The sequence below is a fragment of the Homalodisca vitripennis genome, chromosome 5, assembly GCF_021130785.1.
Source record: "Homalodisca vitripennis isolate AUS2020 chromosome 5, UT_GWSS_2.1, whole genome shotgun sequence".
NCBI lineage: Eukaryota > Metazoa > Arthropoda > Insecta > Hemiptera > Cicadellidae > Homalodisca > Homalodisca vitripennis.
Genome location: NC_060211.1, coordinates 182,704,939 through 182,732,071, shown reverse-complemented (window position 1 = coordinate 182,732,071; position 27,133 = coordinate 182,704,939). Strand labels below are relative to the sequence as shown.

General features: G+C 38.1%; 2 protein-coding genes across 2 annotated transcripts; one reads left to right on the top strand and one right to left on the bottom strand.

Annotated features, from left to right (window-relative positions):
* The first annotated feature begins 7,583 nt into the window (after positions 1–7,583).
* LOC124363973 lies at positions 7,584–12,000 on the top strand. Its single transcript, XM_046819243.1, has 3 exons — positions 7,584–7,755; positions 10,168–10,395; positions 11,702–12,000. Exons 1-3 carry the CDS (start codon positions 7,666–7,668, stop codon positions 11,810–11,812), a joined length of 429 nt encoding a protein of 142 aa, XP_046675199.1. The 5' UTR covers positions 7,584–7,665; the 3' UTR covers positions 11,813–12,000.
* A 1,312-nt stretch (positions 12,001–13,312) lies between these two features.
* On the bottom strand, positions 13,313–24,781 carry LOC124363764 (fibroin heavy chain-like). Its single transcript, XM_046819027.1, has 4 exons — positions 24,648–24,781; positions 17,637–20,638; positions 16,707–16,849; positions 13,313–13,462 (listed from the first exon to the last, which is right to left on the bottom strand). Exons 1-4 carry the CDS (start codon positions 24,779–24,781, stop codon positions 13,313–13,315), a joined length of 3,429 nt encoding a protein of 1,142 aa, XP_046674983.1.
* Positions 24,782–27,133: the final 2,352 nt, after the last annotated feature.

The following is a 27,133-nucleotide window of genomic DNA, read 5'->3' as shown; positions in this document are numbered from 1 at the left end:
GAATTACGTGCGTTTCTGCAAAGGACTTGCTTATCTTTCCCGGTCGCTGGAGATTACTGACCGATGTTTTTATGCATGACTGTACAACTTTAGCCTACTCCTGTCGCTCGCACAAATATGGAGCCTCTCACTGTAGTGCAGTGATCCTTCCTTATCTTGGAGATATTATTGTAAACAAGACGATAAATAATCCGATTAGCTGTTGATATGAGAACTTCCAAGAGAAGATAACATCAACTTCTTTCTACCTTTCTTGATTTTACGGGTATTATTTGGAATTATTCATTTTGTTATGAAAACATACTGAGTACTGACAGATGCTGAGTAACCTTAATCTTCCAGTACGCACTAGGGCGTCTGTCGCAGTCAACTTGTTAATTTGCTGATTACTCTATATTAGTTTAGATTACTACTTATTGATAACAACATTAGTATAAAAAGTATAAATGTCCCATCCAATTCCGCGGAGATGAAAGCCGGTAAAAATGGTAAGAGGTTGAAAACATGACATGGCTTTGGAATATGAAATGAAGCAATTATGCAGGAAAGATATACAAACAAATCTTAAGATTTTTGACCTCGTTTTGTAGAGTGATCTTCAGCCCAAAAGAAGTTTAAGTTGAATCTGGCAAAGCCAATAATACTATCCAAGGAGGCCGAGCTCTGACGTGATTGGCTGACGCTCAGCAAGGCAGCGGACCAATCGGGGTATAATACGATTTGTATATCTATATCTGTTACCGGTACTGGTTTAAAAATATGGTATTTTGAAAGTTGTGTATGTTTGAAGAATTTGCATCTGTCAACATTCTATTACATAACTTCTGTATTGGAGCCTATTACTCACTAGGTTGGAAATGTTCTCTTCTGGCGTACTGTTGCTTGGAATTTATCAGCAACATCCAGTGCTCTATATAATACTCCACCAACTTAATTCTGCCTTATCAGTTTAGAAATTTTAGATTTAAACTTGAATTTTGAGTTTAGCTTCAGTTAACCTTCCTTTTAATGCAGCTTCTTGTATCTGACGCTGTCTCAGACTTGACTCCTGGAATCTGGAGTCATGTCGTCTGAAGAGATCTAAAGAAAGTCGACGACGAAGGAGCTCAAAAGGAAACGTTTACATCGTTTCAACATCAGAGACACCTATAAGTAGGTGATGTGGTAGTCCCATTGTCTCATCAGTTACAGTCTTGTGTACCTGATGAGACAATGAGACTTCCACTGGAAGGTAAACTGAAGCTAAACTCAAAATTCAATATAATCAACCCTTCCCACCATAGCATCGTTAATTCAAAGTCAAGTCAAAGTCAAAGTCAAGTCTTTTATTGCCGTTGATAATAATACAATTATGTGGCAAAGGTCATACCGAATAAATCTAAAATTTTTACATTCGTTCACAATACCACAATCAGACATACAATCGTTACATTCATCCATACCACTTACTCGCCAATTCTCTCCACCGACAACGCCAGTGTCAGTCTTCTAGATTGGAGGTTTCTCCCAATTATAATTCAAAAAACTCGTCGACGCTATAGAATGCTTTAGATGCTGAAAAGTGCTTCAGACGAGTTTTTAACGCCTTGGGCGTTTGTACGTTTTTTCATGGAATCAGGCAAACTGTTGATGAAACGGACACCTGCCTGCGAGGGCAGGTGTTCATAAACCACCGTTCTGGTGTCGCCCAGTACGGTAGTTGTCTCTGCCTCTCGTTTCATATTCATGCACGTCACGGCCCCTAGTCATGGCACATTTTGACTTACAGAATAAAACTGCCTCCAAGATATAGAGACATGGCAGAGTCAACAGCTGCAATTTTTTGAAAGCAGGTCTGCACGACTCTCTGAAAGTTCATGTTGGCGATTGTTCTGATCGCTTTCTTTTGAAGCCTGAAAACTCTCAAAATTTGATTGTTTGAACAAGCTCCCCACAAAAATCACTCCGTAGGAAAGATGTGGGTAAATCAGGGCCGTAATACGCCGCCATCAGCACCTGACTTGGGCAGTATTTGGCTAAAGATCTTAAAACATAAACGCCAGATGCTAATTTTGAACAAACTGAATCAATGTGAACATTCCATGTCAAACCTCGATCAAGGTATTATACCAAGGAATTTGGAGGGAGTAAAACTTCTTCTAATGTGGAGTCTCCCAGCATGACGGAAGGTCCACACCCAACGTCCATTGACCGCAGGGCGAAATTCAGAAAATTAGATTTTGTGGAATTTGTTGTCAGGTTGAGGCTATGAAAGTGTTGGACGCAGTTGTTAAGGTCAACAAAAAGCTTTTTGTTCCAAAACTTCTTTTGATTTTTCGTTAAAACAGAGAGCCGTGTCATCAGCATACTGCACGAGATTCCCGTACAGAAGTGATGACTCGATGTCATTGACATAGACCAGAAAAAGGATTGGACTGAGGATGGAGCCTTGGGGAACTCCATATCTCAAATCCAATGGACTTGAAAGGTGATTTGTAATTTGGACAGTCTGTGTTCTACGACTTAGAAATGATTTAATCCATAGCAGGGGCACACCTCGAATGCCATGAGATTCAAGTTTGTCAGGAAGTGTATTATGGTCAACACAGTCGAATGCTTTGGATAAGTCGAGAAACACACTTATGGTGGGATTCCGACACTCTAACCCCTCAACAACACCATTTCGACCAGACTCCACCACAGCGTCTACCGTCGATTTTCCCGTTCTGAAGCCAAATTGGTCTTCAGAGAGCTGGTTGTGTTTGCTAAGAAAACAAAGCATTCTTGTCAAAAATAGTTTTTCGAAAATCTTGCTCACAGTTGGCAAAAATAGAGACAGGCCGATAATTGTTAAGGGAGCATGGGTCATCTTTTTGAAAATGGGGTGTACTTTAGCATTTTTCAGGAGGGAGGGGGGAAAACTCCTGTTTGAAAAGACAGATTTACCAATTGAGTCAGAGGGCTCACAATATGCTTGGCACATTTTTTCAAAATCCACATGGACAATAAATTTAGATCGGTTTGATTTATTTGGCCGGGAGCTGCTGAATAATTTTTTTCCAACTCTTCCTCAAGTACAGGTGCCAGTATCATTGATTTACTGGACTCCGTCTTCGAGTGTGAGTAAACCTGGGGCTCTGACGGTCGAGGACCTCGCCTACAAGCAACAGACGCAAAAAAATCTATTAAACTCGTGGGCGATCTCAGCTTCATCCTGCACCAAGGTATCTCCAATTTTAATTTTGATCTGTTTGTGAGCTTTATTTTTATTGTTAATAATGTCCCAAACAGTTTTAGAAACATTTTTAGAAGAAAGAATTTTTTTTTTAAACATCATATGATTTCGCGGCTTGGATCACTTTTCGGTAAATTCTTTTGTAGTTTCGGTAATAAATTTTGAAATTTTCATTTGAATCTGATCTATAAATTTCGGAAAGGAATTTTAGTTTATCTCTTGAAACCAATATTCCTTTCGTGATCCAAGTATTTCTTGTCTTTTTTTTGACATATTTTAATTGTTTTTGTAGGACAGCAAAGATTTAGATGGAAAATTTAGGCAATTATTGAATGCCTGGAACTGCTGTTCTACAGTTTGGCTTGAATTTAGAAAATGGCCATTGTTCTTTAAAAAGAGAGGCGTTTAGGAGAGCAATGTTGCTAGGCCTTATGTCTCTTATTGTTTTATTAATTTTGGGCTCCCTCTCGATTTGTTGTCCTGTAATTATAGCCTCTTGGCCATAATGATCCGCGATTGCTGTGTTGATCACGGGACACTTCGACATTTGGGAGATTTGAAATTACATTGTCGATAGCAGATTGTGTTGTTGGCGTCACTCTCGTTGGAGTTTTGACCAGCAACTCCAAGCCAAAGCATTGTAGCATATCGACAAAGCGTTTAGTCGATGGATGAGTTTGGTTCATCGCACCGATCTTAAAATCACCCATCAGAACGAAGTTCAGTTGCTGGGTAGTCAATTCTGTCAGCAATGCTTCAAATTTTGACATGAAAACATCTTCTTTCCCGTTGGGAGAGACCTATAAACGCCAACGACGATTAATTTTGACTTTTTTGTGTAAATTTTGACTCCAACTGCTTCAAAATCTTTTTCCACTGCTTCCTTGACTGGAAAAAGGTTGAACTTAAAATTTTGCCTTCATAAAAATGGCGACACCCCCTCCTTTGGAGAGTTGTCTGCAGAATGCGTTGGTCAAAGTGAAATTTGGAATTTTGCAGAGGGCAATGTTTCTGTCGGTGAAACCGTTTTCGGTCAACAACGAGGATATCTGTTTTTTCGTCCTCACAAATGAGTTGCAGTTCCTCCAGTTTGTTTCTCGCTGATTGGGCGTTTTGGTGAAGCAGTCGGGACTGAATTGTTTTGATTAAGAAATTTTGAAGTGGTTGTTTGTTTTGATGGAGAGGTGTCTGTCAATTTAGTCTGTTGTAGGCAAGTGGAGTCCCTAAAAAAAAACAGTTTGGTGTGAAATACTACTAATGTTTGCATCATGCAGTTGTGTTTGTGGAGGCGCAGGCTGTCCCGGACCTCCCGGTGTAGAAGGTACTCTGACCACCTCCGCGTACGTGAGTAGCTGGAGACCAGATGACCGCCGAGGGGCAAAACAGAATTTCTTGTGGGTAGCAGGCAGGCGTCGGCAAGATGGGGGGAGAGAGAGACGGTCACTGCTGGGGCAGTCACTAGGAGTGGTGGTGGTGAACACGTCTCAAGTCTTGTACCGGCAGAACCCGAGAGTACGAGGCCGCCCACGATCATCCTCGCCAGTAGTTTCTTGCCCCTGCATTGAAAGATGCTGACCGTGTCTCGTGAAATACCTACGGCCGATGTCATTGAAGTTTATGACACGGATGTTGTGTCGGATTGCCAGTTCTTCAATGTAGGCATTCACGAGCCTTAATTGGATGAAACTGTTTTATTAGCTGATAAATACAGGGTGTATATTATGTCTGGAAACACCCAAATATATCCTTTAATAATTTAAATATAAATTTGAAACCTCTTACAATCGTGATAGAGATTGGGCATCTACTTTTTGGAACAATGTTTTGTTATGTCACACCAACGGGGGGACGTCCTGCCGAGGGTATCGTGAATATTCTTAATGGAAGCCTATACCTTGTGATACATAATTTTAAAGGTAATAGCTTACTGAATTGAATGCCACAAACCGCATCTCAAGGGAATTATTCTATCAGAAAATAGAGCATTTTTAGTATTGAAAATTTACTGATGTTCAACAAATGTAATTTTAACATGGTTCTTGCCACAAAATGTGTTACACTAATTTTTTAGCATTTTTTTAAATGTTCAATTAAATAAAACAAAAATTTCATTTTAAGCTGGTTCTATTAGCACAAATTTGCCAGTTTTTATTACAGTACAATTATGGAAATACTTATGTTATTGATTTCTTATTACAAATAAAAAATAATGTATGCTGTTAGAAAAGTCTTACAACAAAACGTTTTTACCTGCATTTGGTGTCAAAGCAATTGTTCGAACTGTGTTCCTTCTACGGTTTGACAATGAGCCAATCTTGTGTAAAATGATTCGACAAAGTTGCCTAACATTTCTTCAGTTATCAAAGCAATCTCCTCTATAATCCTGTTTCTTAGGTCTTCCAAATTATGAGGCTTTCTTCTATAAACATTGGATTTTAAATGACCCCATAGGAAATAATCGATTGGTGACAAATCCGGAGATCTTGGAGGCCATTCGATTTCTCCTCTTCGGCCAATCCATTTATGAGGAAACCTTAAATCCAAATACTCTCTTACCTGTCTCCCATAATGGGGTGGAGCACCATCCTGCTGAAACCGTACATTATCAAAGTATTCTCCTGATGCAATTTGAATAGCTGGGATTATTTCATTTTGGAGCATAATGTAGTAAAGTTCGGCATTTAAATTTCCATTGATGAAAAAAGGTCTCAACAATTTTGTTACCTAAAATTCCACACCATACGTTCAGTTTTTGTGGTTGCTGTGAATGGGACTCAGTAATCCAATGTGGGTTTTCACTAGCCCAGTAACGGCAATTGTGCCTGTTAACATTGCCATTAGGAAAAAAGTTGCCTCATCAGAAAATAGTATGTTGGTCAGAAAATCTCTATTGTCATCACATTTGCGCATCACAAGTTCACAAAACTCAACTCTTCTGTCGTAATCATCCTCACTTAACTGTTGGACTAAATGAACTTTAAATGGTTTGTATTTATTAATTTTCAAAATCTTACTCACAGACATAGGGTGCATATCATGTTGCTGTGCAGCTTTTCTGAGCGATGTATGTGGGTCTTCAATAAATGTTTGCAAAACATCTAGTGCATGTTCTTCATCTGTTGCAGATTGTATCCTACCCGACTTTGGCCGATTACGTTACACTCCCTGTCATTTCAAAACGCTCAATAGTTTTTGATATTGTTGAAACACTTATGGGATTCCTTTCTGGGAAAGTGTCATTAAACAAATTACAAACTTCCCGATAAGATCCTTTGACGATCGCCATATCCTCGCATCATCAACAGAGTAATTCGTTCTCTTTCAGACAATTCCATTAAAATGCCAAATAAAAACTGAACTACTGTAATTAGATAACTTGTTGACAGCAATGCTTCAGAGAGACACTGATTAACTCGACAGGAATGATATGACCTTTGTCCATTTGTAATTCCCAAGCTTAGACCTGTCTAGTGAAAGCTCCATGCTCAACAAACTGAAACCTGTAGACCAGATGATTAATAACACAATAATGTTTCTCATAGGCTAGTGACCTTTGTCTCTTTAAACCTTCCTGCTGACTGGAAAACACCAAGTACAGATTCATAAGTAATCAGAGAAAGTGACTCATAAGTTTTATTCATTGTAATAAAAACTGGTAAATTTGTACTAATGAAACCAGCTTAAAAATAAATTGTTTATTTTATTTTAATTGAACATTTAAAAAAATGCATGCTAAAAAATTAGTGTAACACATTTTGTGGCAAGAACCATGTTAAAATTACATTGTTGAACATCAGTAAATTTTCAATACTAAAAATGCTCTATTTTCTGATAGAATAATTCTTTGAGATGCGGTTTGTGGCATTCAATTCAGTAAGCTATTACCTTTAAAATTATGTATCACAAGGTATAGGCTTCTATTAAGAATATTCACGATACCCTCGGCAGGACGTCCCCCGTTGGTGTGACATAACAAAACATTGTTCCAAAAAGTAGATGCCCAATCTCTATCACGATTGTAAGAGGTTTCAAATTTTTATTTAAATTATTAAAGGATATATTTGGGTGTTTCCCAGACATAATATACACCCTGTATATGACTCATTTGCACATTTTTCATTCATATTAATGAGAGTGAGTAACTAATTTGAACTACTCAATTAGTTAGTTACTATTAGTTGATAAGGCTGCACTTAGTGTTGTTTTTATTAGTTGTTAAAATTTACAAACCTTTGATTACAGTGGTTTTCTTCAGTGATTTGTGGTAAAGAAACAATAAACGCCTCTGTTCAAGGTAGTCAATGTTAAAAGCGATAAGTGGCGACAAGAGATTTATCTGACGCGATAGCTAAAAATAGCTAGATAAAACTCTACTTGAGGTCCAACTTCAGTCGGAATGAGAGCGAAACTGTCCGTACTGTGTCCGGAGTTCTTGTGTTGTGGCAGAAACCATGTGGCGGACGGAGATCGATGATCACGGTTACGGATTGCGGTCGTACAGAAGAAGTGTGAACCAGCAGCGAGATTTACCCCACATTTTGGTAGGCAAATGAGATAACATTGTTTTACAAATGTTCAAATATAAACAGTACTATTTTAATTTTCTTCAAAGTAGAAAGGTGAAAGAAATATTGTTTTCATACAACTTTAGTGTACATTTAAACACACAGAGTGCTTATATTTTCAAAACTTTTGGTTGTGTAAAACCTATAGAAAGTATTGCCATTGTATACCATATAATGTACTTAGTGTAGTTTCTAGAAGTTTTATGGGAAAAAACAAACTGGAATACATTTTAAAAATTACACAACTTTTGTTACATAAACTGTGCTCTGATTATGTTTTTTTTATTTCTCATGTAAAATCCCACCAATCAATAAGAGGACAGCAACCCTTGCATTCATTTTATTTGTATATTTAATGAATTCATAGTTTTTTATAAGGTAGATTCCTGCTCTGGTAGAAGAAATAAGCGAAATTTAGACTTAAGTTTGGTACAAAATAATCCATTATACCAACTAGTATGTTCATATCTATGATTTAATCTATGAACAGAATAACATATGGTGTATTCCTCAAAACACAAGACACCTAAATTTGTTGTTATTGCAACACTTGCGTAATTTATTGCCTGAACACATCCCCACCGCTAGCAATTACGAGATTAGAATGAGATAAACCATTATACAAGAAACTACCAATACCTTTTCTGTACTAAAACAAAATAGTAAACTATTGACTTCCGCAGAAGGTATGCGACTGTACGTGTAATCTGAAATAGACTGAATTCAGTTGAATTTATTCAACTCTACATTTCCGAAAACCTTGAGAATAGTTTAGAGCTATACTGTGGGATATCACCCTATACCATTATTAACTCCGGACAAAAAACCATTTTATTATAGAAAGTTCTTGTTTTTAATAAATTATAGTGTAATAGTTACTCAATCTGTTCGGAAGGGGGTTTACTAGTTTCAATAGAGTTCTGTATAGTTTCTGGTGTTTCCATGCGGCGGACACGGCGGCGTGAAGGTCTAATAGACTTTTTACTTGGGCGGTGGTCAACAAAGAGTCTTCTCAGGGCAACCATCAATTTACAGGGCGGCCCTGTGGATCTTTTCCTGCGGGACGGTTTTTGGAGCCTTCCCTGCTTCTTCACACCTAGAAAGTCCGCGAAGGTCCTCCTCCGCCCCCTTCGGCGAGAACCAGATCGTCTCCTGCGCCGAGCCTCCAGTGTGTGGCTGTGGCCCTTACTCCTGCTGCGCCTCCTGGTCATCTTTTGCCTACTCTTTCCCCGCCGCCTCCTTGCCTCCAGAGTTTTTTCGAGACCATCCGAGTCCAACGCCGACCTGGATGCCTTCCGACTGTCCGGAGATTTCGCGCCTTGCTGCCCAACATACCGTCTTAACTCACTCATACCCACGCCACCCTTCCCAGACAGATTGAAGACGGCCGCCACCACTTTGCGCAACTTTGATCTGTCCACCGCGCTGTTCTGGGGTTTCTGTGTTGACTGTACAGAGTCGGCGCATGTTGTGGTGCCAAAATTCATAGTTTTTGGTAATGCTGTTGATTTTTACACGGAAAATTTTGACTTTTGAAATTTTTATTATGAGATTGTGGTTGCTAGGCTCTACACGAAAGAGCTGTCCATTGTTGGATTTAAAAATTTACTTTGAACTCTAAATGGTGCAGCCTACCAACTACCTTTGTAGTCTAGTAGCCGAGGCAAGTCTGGTGGAAGTCACAGTTAGGATGTATCAAAAGGGTTCAAAATACACACTTAGGGTCTGTGCAAGTGAAGGCAACTTGGACACAACCATGCCTGTTTCCATGCCTCAAAGAGAAGTTCGGCTAGTAATACAATGAATAGTATGCCGCTGCTGTACTTGGACACGTTTCCGGCCATTTTATGCGATACTGGCTCGACATTGATGAAAGGAAACGTTAGTTGTTCAACATTAATGAGTGACTCAATAAACCTGGTATGGTCTCCAGGGGATCCTCTAACTTAAAAGGTGGATGTGTCTGTTAAGTAAATTTTACAGAACCAGAACATCAGAGTTTGGATAAGACAAGGCTAGTTGGCAGGAACAGATGAAATCATTTGACTATAAAATTTGAGACAGAACGTTCAGTCTAATATTGATTGTTCAGTCTGGTGTAATGGATGTTGGCTTTGATGCAGAGTCTGCCAGAGGGTTTGCGAGACTTAGGAGAGACTGTTGAGGGCGAATAGTATAGTAAAGACAAGTGGTAATGGACAAACATTGAAATGGTCAGACCAATGTTGCTATATAGCAGCTATGATCTATATACCATACTAAAATCACTTTTCTCACTGGAATTCCCATAATGTTCTAGAGTCACTATTACAATACTAATACATAAAACATTTTTTTTAAGTTGTAAGAAATGTTTTGACAATTAATGAGCTGTATCTTATTTTTCAGCTCAGATTCTTGATCTCCTTCATCAAAGGGTTCTGTTTCGTGATAGGGTTCAGCTCATTGTTGGCCCTCTCGGTGGCACTGAAGGCCGCAGATCTGTGGCTGGCCTTTGTCTTTCTGGCCCTTGTCCTGCTGGCCACGCTATCCTGCAGGTACAAGGCGGACCAAACTCCTACAACCGTCATCTACCACACTGCCGTCCTCCAGGATCACGCAGAGCCAACAGTTAAGGTACCCAAGTTTGCACGATCCCTCCATTTCTTCATTTATTTAACGTTGATATACGTTACTAGACTTTAATCTATACATATAAATTAATGTTTTTCTGTATGTCCTTTATAGAATCGTAAACTATTTTACCGATCATTACGAAAATTTTTATGTATATGTATTTTTCCACGAAGAAGGTTTCTATGCTATGTATATTGATGTAACTCGCCACCAAGCGGCGATGCAAAATATAAAAGTTTTCAAAGCGCCTGCACACCATAAACTGCAATTACGAGACAGTTACGTATATTTAATAGCAAAAAACTATTTGAAGGCGCTAACTTTATTTCTGGTTGAACTTAAAGCTTGAGTGTTAGACCAATTTATAATAAAACACATGTACGTGTACAATGGTTATAAACATACACAGGTTTTCGTGGCAACAAAGCAAACTCTACATCGGCGTTTGAAACATAATTTACTTGAGCCAGAAGCGCACATACACGGGCAACGCTTACGAAAAGCTTGCGAAGCCACGGGAAACAGCTAGCAGTTACTTAAGTTGGATATGAAAGAGAGGAATTGTCATTTAGTATTTACGTATTTGGTGTAATATAGATAGATTACTTATAGAGTTGCAATTCCTACTTATGGAAAACAGTTGTAAACTCCAATATTCGTTATTTTTCTTTCCTTTACTAAATAGCACTATTACATTCCTCCAACAGGGTTCATATCTGCTGGAGTTATACCTTCAAATCGAACTTAGGCTAAACTGGGTTCTGCAAAACCCGATGTGTCCCTTACACATAAGCAACTATGTGCACGGATGTCCAGGAGTGGCACGTGATTAATCGTAAATGTTGAGATATTGGAGTATAAGGGTTGATCGATATGTATAGTTTATTGCGGAGTATGATTGTTGGAGCATATGAGGCTCTCTTACCATTTTACGTTCGCATAAAATCATTTTGGACTCTAAGAGGACATTTTACACACGTATTTTCAAAAGATAAGTTCTCTTTCTCACAGCTCCAATCAGGAGACCTTTTGTGGAAATTGTAAAAAACATTGATGTAGAAAACATTTGTATTCTAATTCATTGTTCAGTTCTGGAAAACAATGAATAATTAATTTAATTCGTAAATTACATATTTTTGAATTTTGTCAATAACTTTTATATAGAGTGTATACGTACAACTTGTTTTAGGTCTAAAAAAAAACACAATTGTGAAGTGTGGAATACTATAGTCACCGGCCATGTCACATTTCAAATGTTGTTTCATTTATATATACTTATAATAAAAACGAACTTTCAATTTTACAGCCAGACACTAACTGCCGTTACTGGCTCGAACTGCCGCCAGAGTACGATGAGGTGGCAAGGGTCCATGCACCGTCTACAAGCGGGAGAAATGATCAACTTGAGTCCGCATAGGTGGAGTACTACTTGGACCCGTACTCTGTCCAAACATCTTTAATGAAGAATTTCGAATTATTTCATTCAATTATTCAGTATTATCAGTTGATGATTGTGAATGAAATACTACGTATTTTTAAACTGTAGTAGTATGTATTCATACTGTGAACCCAATAATTTGACCTAAATAAATGTTTTTATTTTTACACCAATGTTCTGTGTAACCTTATGGTTACTAGCATTAGTTATAATACTATTACAACTCTGTTATGTTGTTAAAGACAGAAAAAAAATGTTATTTCAGTAAAGATAATCATTATGGTGTTGAAAGGATAACAGGATTTCGGACATTTCCATCGTTATACGAGGTTATAAAAGGTATAACACAACGTTTATAGGATTGGAATCTATTCTCTTCGTCAGGTGGGAGAGGTATTAATACATAAAAAATAACAAACAGCTATAACGATGGAAAATGTTCGAAATCCTGTTATCCTTTCAAACTATCCATCGTCAATAACAAACTTTAAACAAGGAATTATGGTGTCATTCTAGTGAATAGTCTATTACATGGTGCCCTTTCTATACATAAGAAGCTAATAGTACCTGTTTAGATCGTCAGAGTGTATTACGTCTACAAAGTAGAATAATTGATCTAATGGTTTGTTGAGTGTAACTACTTGTTGAAAAATATTTTATCGTTTATATTATACCAATAATGGTATTCATTGAAGCCTTTCGTGAAGATTCAGGCAATATTTTTTTAAGAGAGGCCGATCCCATTTAAGCTTATTCTGCCCGTCCTCATGGGCCACTGGCCTATGCGAGGATATTATCAAACATAATAAAGGAGAATCGATACAGTACAAGGTCGAAGGTACAGATAAAAAGTGCTTTGGTCTCAGACAGGATTTGAACCTTTATTATCTCTAACTCAGACCCAAAGTCCAATCGGTCGAAAGACCACTCGACCATTGTCACTAACAAAGGAGACGCAGTGATTAGGCTATCTTTGAAATCTCTTTTGGATTCTTTATCAAAACTAAAGAAAAAGTCTACAAAATGTTAGCACTGAGATTTTCCAACAGGCATTAACTTCAACTTTAGTACAAGGTCGAAGGTACAGATAAAAGTGCTTCGGTCTCAGACCGTATTTAAACCTGCGTTATCTCTAACTTAAACTCAAAGTCCTTAGAAGGTAGACTAGGCAATCGGCACTCCCAAAGGAGTCGCAGCGGATCATTTTTGAAATCTCTTTTGGATTATTTATCAAAACTAAAGAAAAAGACTACAAAATGTTAGCTCTGAGATTTTCCAACAGACATTAACTTCAACTTCAGTACAAGGTCGAAGGTATAGATAAAACTGCTTCGGTCTCAGACCGTATTTGAACCTGCGTTATCTCTAACTTAAACTCAAAGTCTTTAGAAGGTAGACGGCAATCGGTACTCCCAAAGTTGTCGCAGCGGATCATTTTTGAAATCTCTTTTGGATATTTATCAAAACTAAACAAAAAGACTACAAAGTGTTAGCTCTGAGATTTTCAAACAGATGTTCAACATCAACTTCCAATTTCGTTGGGTCTGATTCTATGCCAGAGCTGACAGCAGGGCCGAGGACTCTGATCCCAGGCGGAGCTGTGAAGTCCGCTTGATATTCCTCTCTTACCTGGCCATTTGCCCGGCCATAACAGGCTCTGATTGTCCAAGTCCATGGTCTCCACATCCGGGAGATTCTGCTGGCATTCCTGCGCAGACGTGCTTCATAACGCTAAAGTTCTTCACTCGCGCGAGTCCCTCTACTCAGCATTCCTGTCACATTTGGATGTTCCATTTTAATACTGTTGCATGCGGATGGACACCACGGATTTTAAACCTGAGTGCGTGGTCGAAAATTAATCATTTTCTTATCACAGTCATTTGCAATAGACTAAACTTTCATTATTAAAACAGCCCTTGTGGTCTCAGATTATGACAATTTCGTTACAGTGTATTATATAGAGTTATTTTGTTCAGGTTTCTCCGAACTTTTGCGTTGCAGTCCAAGAAGGCAATTTAAGTTCTTTAAGTTAAAACCTCATTAGTTGCAATAAATTTTTAAATTTTCCAATTGCTCCACGAATCTTCATTTTATGAATAGTCCAAGAGCGATTTGCATTTTGCCTCTAAGCCTCTAAGGCTAACATCGATAGCCTTATTTCTCCAAGAGAGAAATCGATTGGCAACAGCCTATATTTTTGATAGAAGCAAGTGGGAGGGCGTCATAATGGTGTAAATAATAACAATTTGTTTCGAATCAAAATTTTTATAGCTTGATACACCAACCGTTAGACACGGAGTTAGAGTTAAATCAGATACAACCAAACCATATACAAATCGACTTTTAGTCTCCGTTTCGTAATCTGACGATCGATTTATTTATCTCGGGAAATTTGCTTCATTGATTTCACACACAAAAATAAGTTTTGTGGTTATACAACGCCGGTTGACTCTTGTTTTGTATACTATCAGTTCTCAGGTGCACATTTGCAGTACAATCTTTCTATTAAAATGTATGGCTTTAGTGTCTTCGTCGTTATTTATTGTTTATTTAGTACTTTGCATGTATTTTCAACCCATGTACCTTATCATTATAAGGGCATATACACGTCATTCCACTTAGTTTCAGGCTATAATGACTTCGATGATAATATTTTGTTTGCCCTTTCTCCTGCTCCTGATCACCATATTTTTTTGATTAATTTTTTTTACGTACTCAATTTAATTTCAGGATTTACACATGCAGAAGGGTACTGTGTCTCGTAACACAGTGTTGCATTTTTTGTAACACATGACGATGACCTAAATCCTGTTATCTTTAAAATTATCCACCGTTAATAGTCAATAGTCAAGTATTTATTGCGGAGACAAATAGAGTACATTTGTATAGCAAACGTCAAGTATCTAATAATTTTGACACACATGCTACATCGAACTCTCATTCATACATGCATTTTGACACTCACTCTGCTCCATTCATCGCCAATTTTTTACCCACCTCAATTCGAGAGCAAGTCTTCAGATTGTGCGGTCTCCCAGTTATATGTCATAAACTCGTTCACGCTATAAAAAGCGTTGGACACTAAACAGCGTTTCAAACGAATTTTAAATTTTTTATGCGTAGGTGAATTTTTAATTTCATCTGGCAAGCTGTTGATGAGATGAACTCCTGCCTGTGAGGGCAAACGTTCATGAACTACCGTCCTGTGTCTCCTGGTTCGGTAGTTTTCTCTGCCTCTTGTCTCATACGAGTGAACATCCCGTCCGTTGGTCAAGGTGCATTTAAGCATACAATATGACGTTGTTTCTAAAATGTAGAGGCTTGGCAGAACCAACAGTTGCAATCTTTTGAAAACTGGCCTGCACGACTCTCTTAATTTTAATTTTGCAATGATGCGTATCGCTCGTTTTTGAAGCTTGAACGCTCTTAATAATTGGTTACTTGCACATGCACCCCACAGCACTAGTCCATAGGTGAGATGTGGATAGATCAAGCCATAATAAGCCGTCATCATAACCTGAATAGGGCAGTATTTAGCTAGAGACCTCAGCACATAAATGCCTGAGGCTAATTTGGAGCAAACGTAATCGATATGAAAATTCCATGTCAAACCTTGATCAAGGTAAATTCCAAGGAATTTCGAGGAACAGACCTCTTCTAATATGGCCTCATCCAACACGATGGCCGGGCCATATTCGCAGTCTGTCGAGCGCAAAGAAAAATTTATAACATTGGATTTTGAAGAATTTGTTTTTAGATTGAGGCTATGAAAGTGCTGCACACAACTGTTTACTGCAACAAAGGTGTTTTGTTCTAAAACTGATTTTGTTGTTTCATTAAAACATAGAGTCGTATCATCCGCATACTTCACGATTCTTCCGTGTGGTAGTGATGATTCTGTCATTGACATAGAGCAGGAACAGAATAGGGCTGAGAATTGATCCTTGAGGGACTCCATAAATACTTTTCATTGAATTAGAAACATGGTTTGAAATTTGGACAACTTGAGATCTGTGGCTTAAAAATGAACTAAGCCACAAGAGCGGCACGCCTCGAATGCCATGGGACCCCAATTTGTCAAGCAGCGTAAGATGGTCAACACAATCGAATGCTTTAGATAGATCGAGAAACACACTTAACGTGTGATTTCGACTCTCTAGCCCCTCTACAATCGTCTCAACAAGACTCACAATTGCGTCTATCGTTTATTTGCCCTTTCTGAATCCAAATTATTCATTTGAGAGCTGATTGTATTTGTTAAGAAACTGAAGCATTCGTAATAAAAAAAGCTTTTCGAATATTTTGCTTATTACAGACAAAATCGAGACAGGCCGATAACTATTGATGAGTGTGGGATCGTCTTTTTTGAAGATAGAGATTACTTTTGAGATTTTTAGGAGCGAGGGGAAAACTCCTGTGCGGAATGACAGATTAACTAATACAGTCAAAGGCCTCACAATGTGAACTCAATTTAGTAAAAGGCCTCAATTTAATGAACTAATGGTCCTAATAAACAAAGAACTAATGGTCCCATCTTTACCCCCTTATCAATAAGCTGTAGGTTCTTTGTTTCGAAAATAAAACAAAATCACGACAATTCATCTATGTAACATTTTTCGACCTCACTGATTTCTCTCTGCTGTAAAAATGCACTTGATAGCATTTTCCCCTTAAATATACAAATAATAATTTTAGAAGATAAAACAAGTTTCATTTCTGAGGCAACCCAACAGTATAAACCCATTGATGTCAAAGTCTAAAGAAACCTGCAATAATACAAAGCAGCTATAAAATCAATTTTTTTCAACCCAGCAATTAAATTCGTTACGATTGGTAGACCTGTTCACAGAACAAAATCCAATCTAAATCTCACCTTACAAATACTAGCAATAACTACATTCCTTCCAACCGCAGGTGGCAACTGCAAGGTTAAGAACTCATCTGGGTATTCCAGGAGTTCCCGAGGACCTCTGACCGCTTCCTGTTCAGGCGAAGGTCCTGGAATGGGGACTCCCGCTACACATCGACCCTGAAGACAATAACTATTCACTCCGAAACATTGTCTTTGTTCGTACGGTCCAGTGAGTGTTATTGATTTAAGTGTTTCCTTCCACAGACAAACTCACTTGGGAAGTGGAGCAAGAGTCGATTGTTATGAATGATTTCATTGCTACATTCTGTAACCACCGTTACCTCATAATAAATATAATATTATCATAGAACTTTCGAGTCATCAAATGTCTTAAACTTAATTTCAAAGGTGATGAGAATAATGTCAAAACCACCGCAATCATTTCCACCATTTTGATCTCTAGTTTTGCCTGACCGGACAGTAACTACGAAGATTACTCTATGTGGTGATTATATTGGCTGTGATGACAGTATTTCTTGCCTAACGGGTAGGCAAGAAATACAGAAAGAAGAGTTGTGTCAATCATACTTTTATAAGACTGATAATATATACATGTAAAATCATTGTTGAAGGTCAGCTAAGATTACATCGCAATCCTCATTGTGGGGTGCCATAAGACAATATTGAAAGAATTATTTATCATCACTATTAAAATAGGGTTTTATGATGTGGTTTGTGACAGTTTTATAGCTTTACTAGAAAAAGATTTAAAATTAAAGGCATGATCATCAAACATTTTTTTCATTTATCGTGTCATTTACAATCTATGTGAGACATAAACAAGTTATACCCAGAAAGGATAAGTTTGATATCTCTTCCAGACTGCTAGCGGTTGGGGCGCTACGGAATAAACTGCTTGTCTCCAGAATGGATATTGTCCGTATTTGTTACCAGCTGCCAATGCTTGGGACCCTGCCGAGGACACTGCACTCGCTAATCCACCTCCATAACCGAGGCCAACAGACCCAGAAGACGCCTGAGATCCGGCGAAATATCCACTGTAAGGTGAACCACCTGTTGCCACGGCTCCACTTGATGCCTGAGATGAAGCCACTGCTGATCCACATCCTGCTGCAGTATTTCCTCCTCCACCGCCGAATGCAGAAGCTCCGCTTGATGAATAAGCAGATCCACCCGATGGATGAGATCCAGCCTGTTGTGATCCGTAACCAATATTCAATACAGACACTCCACCAGATGGTTGAGATGCAACTTGTGAACCGTAACCAATATTCGATACAACAGTTCCACCAGATGGTTGAGATACTGGCTGTTGTGATCCGTAACCAATATTCAATACAGAAACTCCACCAGATAGTTGAGATGCAGGCTGTTGTGATCCGTAACCAATATTCGATACCGCAGCTCCACCAGATGGTTGCGATGTAGGCTGTTGTGATCCGTATCCAATATTCGATACAACAGCTCCACCAGAAGGTTGGGATGCAGGCTGTTGTGATCCGTAACCGATGTTTGATACAACAGCTCCACCAGAAGGTTGGGATGCAGGCTGTTGTGATCCGTAACCAATATTCGAGACAGCAGCTCCACCAGATGTTTGCGATGTAGGCTGTTGTGATCCGTATCCAATATTCGATACAACAGCTCCACCAGAAGGTTGGGATGCAGGCTGTTGTGATCCGTAACCGATGTTCGATACAACAGCTCCACCAGAAGGTTGGGATGTAGGCTGTTGTGATCCGTAACCGATGTTCGATACAACAGCTCCACTAGAAGGTTGGGATGTAGGCTGTTGTGATCCGTAACCGATGTTCGATACAACAGCTCCACCAGAAGGTTGGGATGTAGGCTGTTGTGATCCGTAACCGATGTTCGATACAACAGCTCCACCAGATGGTTGAGATGCAGGCTGTTGTGATCCGTAACCAATATTCGATACCACAGTTCCACCAGATGGTTGCGATGTAGGATGTTGTGATCCGTAACCAATATTCGATACAACAGCTCCGCCAGAAGGTTGGGATGCAGGCTGTTGGGATCCGTAACCAATATTCGATACAACAGATCCACCTGTTGGTTGGGATGCAGGCTGTTGGGATCCGTAACCAATATTCAATACAGCAGATCCACCAGATGGCTGAGATGCAGGCTGTTGTGATCCGTAACCAATATTCGATACAACAGCTCCGCCAGAAGGTTGGGATGCAGGCTGTTGGGATCCGTAACCAATATTCGATACAACAGATCCACCAGATGGTTGTGATGCAGGCTGTTGTGATCCGTAACCAATATTCGATAGAGTAGATCCACTAGATGGCTGAGATGCAGGCTGTTGTGATCCGTAACCGATGTTCGATACAACAGCTCCACCAGATGGTTGCGATGCAGGCTGTTGCGATCCGTAACCAATATTCGAGACAGCCGCTCCACCAGAAGGTTCGGATGCAGGCTGTTGTGATCCGTAACCAATACCCCACCCAGCTGATGATTGGGACCCAGCTGATGCTGTTCCATATCCCGCGCCGTTATTTCCTCCTCCAACACCTAATGCAGTAGACCCACTCGATGACTGAGATCCAGATAACGATCCTCCATACGCAACACCTGCAGATCCTCCTGATAACGAGCCACCAGATCCAACATTTCCCCCTGTCGAACCACCTGTTGAAATTCCACCATATGCAGACGTTCCTCCTGGTTTATGTATTCCTCCTTGAAACCAAATTCCTCCCGGGTGAGGGCGATTAGATGTGGAACCCGAAATGAGACTAGACGTTATACTTGGCTTTCCCCCTAATCCCCCACTAATTACTGATCCTACAGATCCAGATGGTATCTGATATCCTGATGAAGATCCACCATATCCAGAGGCTCCTAGTGTTGCCGATCCTACCGCTTGTTGGGGACCAGAAGTTCCTCCATATCCTACACCAACTTGTATCGATCCTGGGGATGTTTGCACTCCAGTTGAAAAACCTCCGTATCCCCCACTCAAAGCGCCAGATGGCAGTTGACCACTTATTCCGGCTCCAGTGGATCCAGACTGACTTCCAGCTATGGCCCCTCCATAACCTCCATTTACAGATCCTCCGTAGTTCCCACCACCAGTTCCGCTCAAAACTGAAGATCCAGGTGATATCTGAGAACCGGTTGAAACACTACCGTATCCTCCTCCTGCTATATTACTGACATATCCATTCGTTGGCTGCTGCCCAGCTGATGGGCCTCCAAAATTTCCTCCTAATTGTCCTGTAATTCCTCCATTTGTAGCATAATTTCCAGCCCCCGATCCGGATCCAGCTAATGGCCCCACATTTCCATATCCCGCTGATGATTGAGCTCCGCTTGAAGCTCCTCCTTGAGCACCACCTGCAGTTCCTACATAACCACCAAATCCACTTCCTGTACCCCCTGTATAGCCTGTAGATCCTGAGGTTGGTTGTTGTCCTACTGAGGAACCTCCGTATCCCCCAGGATTATTTGCTAATCCTCCATTAACCCAAAAGCCTCCAGAATTTGCGGATGATTGGGATCCTGGAGACCCAACTGATAAATGAGCTCCAGAAGATCCTCCGCCATAGCCACCACCTCCTCCTCCTCCGTTGACGGCTCCAACGGATCCACCTAAAGAGCCACCGTATCCGGCACTTGCACTTCCTGTTCCTGTTGCATATCCAGAATGAGACTGGGAGCTGCCTCCACCATACACGACACCTCCTCCACCTCCTCCGCTTACGGATCCAGCAGAAGACTGAGAACCAGTGAGAACACCACCGTAACTAGAAGCGATCCCTGGTTTACTTCCAATTCCCCCGGATGCAGATATTCCGTAAGAGCCTGCAGATGCTCCAAAGTTGGCACTGATTCCTCCTGATCCCAGGCCAAACCCAAATCCGATTCCGAATGGCTTTATTCTTGATACATTTGGAAGCCTATAAAGCAAAAGAGGTAATTGAGTATATTACATAAATATAATATTTTGTTACTACAATAGATCATTTCGTATTACAACAATGAATGATGTAATGATTCTTCTATTTTTATTTGAGTAAGATGTAGTCCACTGGAAAGATTTGTAGTCCACTGCAACTACACAACAGTGCTATCACTCAGAGACCTAACTACTAACATATCCACAAGAAATAATACACCCATTACTTATATATTTGTAACTCAATATTACAATGTATTTAAAGCTTATTGGCTTACAGCGAATTACAATTTTATTTAAAAATAATATTTTTATATCTAGCATCCTTCAGAGTCAATTAAATTATATTGTAGTCGTTTTATATAAATTTAACATAAAGATTTATTCATAAATTTAATGTGCACATTCACAAATTTATATAATAAGATACTGCATTTTTATTCTTAGAATTATCTTAAATTCTATGTAAAATGACTGCACAAGCTATTTTTATGTCTCAAGATTATTTTTAGTTTTTAGTAAAGGCTTTTGTTGCATTTGGTATTTACATCAATATAACATTTAAAAATTGAAATTAAAATGGATACACATATAAAATCTAAATTTAAAAAATATAAAATAAAATTTTTTAAATTGAGTTAATGGAACAGAATGTTACATTACATACATATCCAAAAGCTGCTTGGAGTCCAGTCCAGGCGTTGTCACTGCAAAGGATGCAAGTCCCGAGCACAAATCACAAGTACGATGATCACTGGACTCCAAGCAGCTTTTGGGTATGTTTGAACCTTTTTCTTTCCCTTCTTTACTTATTTCTGTTCTTTATTTTTGTATATATTAATACCTCCCCCACCTGACGAAGAGGATAGATTCCAATATTCGAAACGTTGCGTTATACCTTTTATAACCTACAGTGATCGCAAATGTCTAAAATCCTGTTATTCTTTCAAACCTTCCATCGTCAATAACAAACTTTAAAAAAATAAAATTAGATTTAAAAAAACTGCATTTTTTAGTAGCTTTAAACAATTTAAAACCATTTTCGTTCAAACACATGATTGGACCTCTTTTAAGTATAGTTTTCAAGATGGAAAACTTGGTCTAGTATCCAAAAGCCAATTTGCACAATATACTCTCACAATTTGGCTTCTTCTGAAATCGACAAAAGAAATTTCTTTTCATTGGTTGAGGTCAAAATGAAAAAAAATATCGCTAAGTAAATGATTTTATTGAATGTAGCGAAACGTAATGAATCTTAATGGGTGTAGTGAAATTAATCTCACCACGAAAAGTATAGGTTTAAATTAATCAAGATTAATATTTGGCATTGATCAATCGGTCAGATTCCGTTATATGCCCCCAAGGCTTAAACTTTTTTCTATGAATTTAGAACGTTATAAAACGATGTAGTGGAGTAATAGAACTAACATTCCATCAATCAACAAGCATTTCCAGGTATTGCGATCGGTAGTGTTGTCGCTGTTATCTTATCTTTCTCGAGAATCCCGATTACGGCAGGCCGCGCGGCATCACATGATTATTTAAGTTTTCTCCACAGTACATAATTGCCTTTCCATCACAATTCAATTTATATTTCTGATCAGCCCCTCTAGAATTTGATGTTTTACTGATAGGTGCTATCTCGAGGGATGTTTTTCTTTCGTTGACATCAGCGCGGGCTTCGGCAGCACCTTCGGTGCCGGAGACACTCGCATTTTGGGTGGCGGAGTGTGATCACGAATAAAAACAAGTTTTGTGTGTTTTTTTAAATAAAGAGTTTAGTTTTTGTTTGGTGATGTTTGTTTTTGTTGAGTTGTTGTGTTTGGAGAAATGTAGGGGTGTGGTCGATATAATACGTAAGTACCCTTTTTTCTTAGCTAGTAACCAATTGTAATTCATTATAATAATCCGTAAATGAAAAATTAGCGTTGGGGGCATAATGTAAGTTCTGTTACTAAACTACATCGTTTTATAACGTTCTAAGTTCATTGAAAAAGTTCAAGCGTTGGAGGCATATAACGGAATCTGACCGATCAATCTTGTGTTTATCCACACAAATAATGATATCTTTTCTCAGATTATATTTTTCTAGCCTTATAAACTTAAAAACGATCGTCAGATACATAAGTAATGGTTATGTAATCTACAGAAAACTATATAAAGGTACCGGAAGTTTAAAATTGGATTTCGTCATGATTTTGTACAATGTGGATAGTAATCATTTTGAAACTTGCTATTGGTTGAGAGACTTTCATTGGTTGAGAGCTTATCCGAGTAATGTATTGTAACTTATCTGTATGTACTATCTTAATATAAATTTTAGTTTGAATTGGCTAGAAATTGTGAATATACTATTTTTGCAATATAACTGTATATTACTCAACACTGCACTGTTTTAATTCAAGTGTTTACCAATACAGACACAATATTACAGTTTTCTAATTCACATTAAAATTACGTAATAAGTGACAAGTTTTATTACACATTTCGACAACTCTTGCGCTTTAAAGTTGACGGCCAATAACAATTTGGGAAAACAATGGTTATATATAAGTTTTGATTCGTGTTTTATTTGTAACATTTTAGAAACCAATTTTGCTACCCCACATTGTTTTGCTAAACTTGAAGTTTTTGTTTATAAATTTTACATTTCTACGTTCAACCTCACAAAATTAATATATAACAAGACTAGAGTATATTTATTGGTACTTCAGTATTTTATGAAGCCAGCACTACTGATTACTTGATGTATTGAGTATAAAAATATTTGTTGTTAATTTCTTAAAGAACGAATGCAAAACATGAAATAGTACACTGCTACGATAGAAAAGATCTAGGGTCCAGGAAGATTAAGGGAGAGAGGGAGATAAACAGATGGGACAGATAACTGATTCCTGGTACCTGGAATGAAGGTGTAATGGGCCAGCAAGCTGCTTATCGCAGAAAACAGGTAACGATGTTGTTTATACGATTTAGCGGTCAGAGTTTGCGATACTGATGCAACATTTAAATTTATTAATTAGTGTTAAATTTGTCCTTTTTAGTATTGTTTCAATACTTACTGTCTGCCATTATCGCCATCGTGTGTCTTCGTTGGCGAAATTGTGACTCTATTATCTGTAAATAAAAACAGGTACTGTCAAAAAAATCCATCATAAGAGGTATTGTAAATTAGATTTCTTTCTACAATTTGTTGTTCAGTTTGTTTTAGTGAGCGTGAATATTTAATTATACATACAATAAATGAGATCCTTGGAAACAATATTGCATATTTGAGTTTTCTTTCTTGCGCCTAAAATCAAGGCAGAATATCTTTTTAACACCCTTTACAAGAATATAACTGTGACCGTATAATACCATTTCAATACATTGCATACATTCAAATCTACGTTTTTTTAACTTTCCAATTTTGTACTACTAAAAAACCCAACAGTTATAGTTTTGTTATGTAATACAATAAGTATACAATACATTGTGCAATAAAACAACCAGTATTCTAAAAAAAATTTCCTCTCGTATTTCCAGTTATATCAAATGGAGTCAACGTACAAATTCAATCAAAATATTATTTAAGAACTTTACACGCCCTATTTCACGGGATATTTTTTAATTATATAAAGATAGGCTCACTGTAATTTAAGGTAGAAGGTTTAAATTCTAATACTGACCTGAAGTATTTTACGTACAAGAAAAGGGCAGTAATAATTATTTTCAATTTAAGATACACATGTAAATATTAGGATACTATACACCGAATGTTAAATTTTTATGAGTAACTTCTTTACATTTATTTTGTAGATGTCCTTATTATTTAGTTTAAGTTAAAACCATAAGACTATTATGTTTTAATATTTCTCTTCCTTCATAAAATGCAATTATCAAACGTTTATTATTTATATAAAAAAAGAACACAGACAAAATTGAATCTTGGGCAAAGCACTGTAGTTAATTTTAAACCTGAGCTATGAAAGTTTACTCTAATACTGTAGGGTTGGTACTACTGGACTCACCTGCTGAGGCTGGGAAGGCGCCAGTCACCAAAAGAAATGCCAGGAACGCCCACATGTTCCTGCGGGTGGTGAAGTAACCCTACACTACCGTACAGGAAACTCCTTATATCCGTCCTCCGGCCATTAGTGTCCATGCGGTGACGACATCAACCCTTTATCTCGCTGCTCCCGTTCATTATTAATCGAAGTAGAATGTATCCTTATTGGATTTTGATTCACCTTGGATTTGTTTAATCCCATAGCCTATCAATCAAATCGTCGCTTCCCTTGTAGCTGAGCTCGGATACATTTCAAGTTAGGGAAAAATCCATTAACGTACACTGAGGCTCTCAACATCCATAACCTAACCTCAAAACCTGGTGACATTGTAAGTGTATGTAAATCAGTATTCTTCATCGTAACTAATGGCTATTTCATTTAAGGATGACTTTACTTGTGCTATATGTGTAGTAAGCAACAAGATATTGATGTTTAACGAGATTTATGAATATAGTAGATGATTTCCTTTCCGCTTTCGAGCATCAGTGGTTTTTATTTTATATGACCGGATCTATATTAATGGGTGTATTAAAAATAATCTCATCGCGTGAAGTACAGATAGAAATTAATTACCAAGGTGAAAATTTGGAATTAATACATCTTATGTTTATAACACTGTTTATGAGACCTAGTAAGTGGGTTCATAGATTTAGTCGACGAACAAATGCTGGACTAAAAGTCATCACCACCAAATGGGATTTTGATAAACAGGAGGTTGAGATAACAGGGCAGTCAGAGGCATCTTTCCTTATATGATAATGCGTTGTAGGGCTTCTGTATTCTTTGCTTTGCAGCATTTTATATCAATAAGGGATCGATATTTCCTTAAATATAAATTATGCGTTTATTCCAAACTTTTAGTTGTTGGCCTCGGTAGCTATTCTTTCCTTTGCGAAATTTTATATCGATAAGAGATCGATATTTTCTTTGATATACAGGGTGTAAATTAATTCATGATACGTCTGGATATATTCCAAACGGATTGCGATAGCGATGTAAAAACTCCACCATAGCTATTAAAATACTTTTATGAACTTTCTGAAGAATATAAAATATACAAAGGGAAGTACAAAGGAGTCACTTGAAATTTTCAAATTTCCATATACAAATGCTCCATATACAAAAAAGTTACCTCTTACCAAAACTTTGCACACCAGAAACAATAGATAGGCTACTACTTAAAGAAATAAACTGGGCCTTTTAAAGTCTTACTAAAAGATATCACGTGTGCATTGAGTTGATATGCGCAAGACATTGGCATTGTACCTACAGATTATTATTTTTTGCGTTATATATCCATAACTTTTGCCAGAAACGGCGCGCAGGTGTCTTCTTAGTGTCATTGTGTTTCTATAGAATAGAACTTTGGGCCAGATTCCGTTATATGCCCCCAACGCTAATTTTTCATTTTTTTTTTTTTTTTTATTATAATGAATTACAATTGGTTACTAGCTAAGATAAAAGCTAGTATGTGAAGAAAAAACTCAATAATCGATGAGTAATTTAATACCAACACCAAAAAGAACACAACAAGTTTTACTGAGAGTTCTTACTGAGGTGGCCGAAAAACTGCATGTCTTGAAGTATAGCTTTAAATGGGTAACAGAGTTAAAGTGAAGCGTTGTGATGCCGCGCGGCCTGCCGTAATCGGGATTCTCGAGAAAGATAAGATAACAGCGACAATAATACCGACCGCAATACCTGGATATGCTTGTTGATTGATGGAATGTTAGTTCTGTTACTCAACTACATCGTTTTATAACGTTCTAAGTTCATTGAAAAAGTTTAATTGTTGGGGGCATATAACGGAATCTGACCGATCTTTCATATGACATGACACAAGATAGGAGTTGAAATTTGAAAATTCAAAGTTACTCTCTTCTATCCTTCATTGAAAAGAGGGGCTAAATGTTTGTTAGCCTCAAAATATCCAAATAAGTAATTTAATAAGTCTGGTGAAGATTTTACATCGATATCTCAATCCTTTCGAAATATATCCAGGCGTATCAGGACTTAATTTACACCCTTTGACGTAACAGGTTGTTTTCCCATAACTTTTGCTAGGATCGTCGTAGAGATGATTTGTTCATGTAATTGTGTTCTTTTGAATTGACCTTTCAAATGGCATGTCACAATATAGGGGTTGCAATTTGAACATTTCAAGTGATCCCCCCTCAACCACACCCTTTGAAAAAGTGGGGGAAATATTTTGTCTTTTAAATAGTTCATAAAAGTATTTTAATGGGTACGGTGAAGGTTTTACATCGATATTGCAATCCGTTTGGAACATATCCAGGCGTATCAGAACTTAATTTACACCCTGTATATGATACGTTGATTCCAAACTTGTAGTTGTTGGGCTTTTGTATTCTTTCCCTTGGGGTATGTTAAATAAACAGTTGTTAAAAAAACCCAGAAACCCTCAAGTTTCATAGGATGAACCTACT

Coding starts and splice junctions, on each gene's coding strand:
- LOC124363973 (XM_046819243.1), top strand. CDS start 7,666: ATGTGGCGGACGGAGATCGATGATCACGGTTACGGATTGCGGTCGTAC. Junction 7,756..10,167: donor GAGATTTACCCCACATTTTG/GTAGGCAAATGA, acceptor CTTATTTTTCAG/CTCAGATTCTTGATCTCCTT. Junction 10,396..11,701: donor ACGCAGAGCCAACAGTTAAG/GTACCCAAGTTT, acceptor TCAATTTTACAG/CCAGACACTAACTGCCGTTA.
- LOC124363764 (XM_046819027.1), bottom strand. CDS start 24,781: ATGGACACTAATGGCCGGAGGACGGATATAAGGAGTTTCCTGTACGGT. Junction 20,639..24,647: donor CGCCTTCCCAGCCTCAGCAG/GTGAGTCCAGTA, acceptor TTTGCTTTATAG/GCTTCCAAATGTATCAAGAA. Junction 13,463..16,706: donor TTATTGCTAGTATTTGTAAG/GTGAGATTTAGA, acceptor GCAAATGGCCAG/GTAAGAGAGGAATATCAAGC.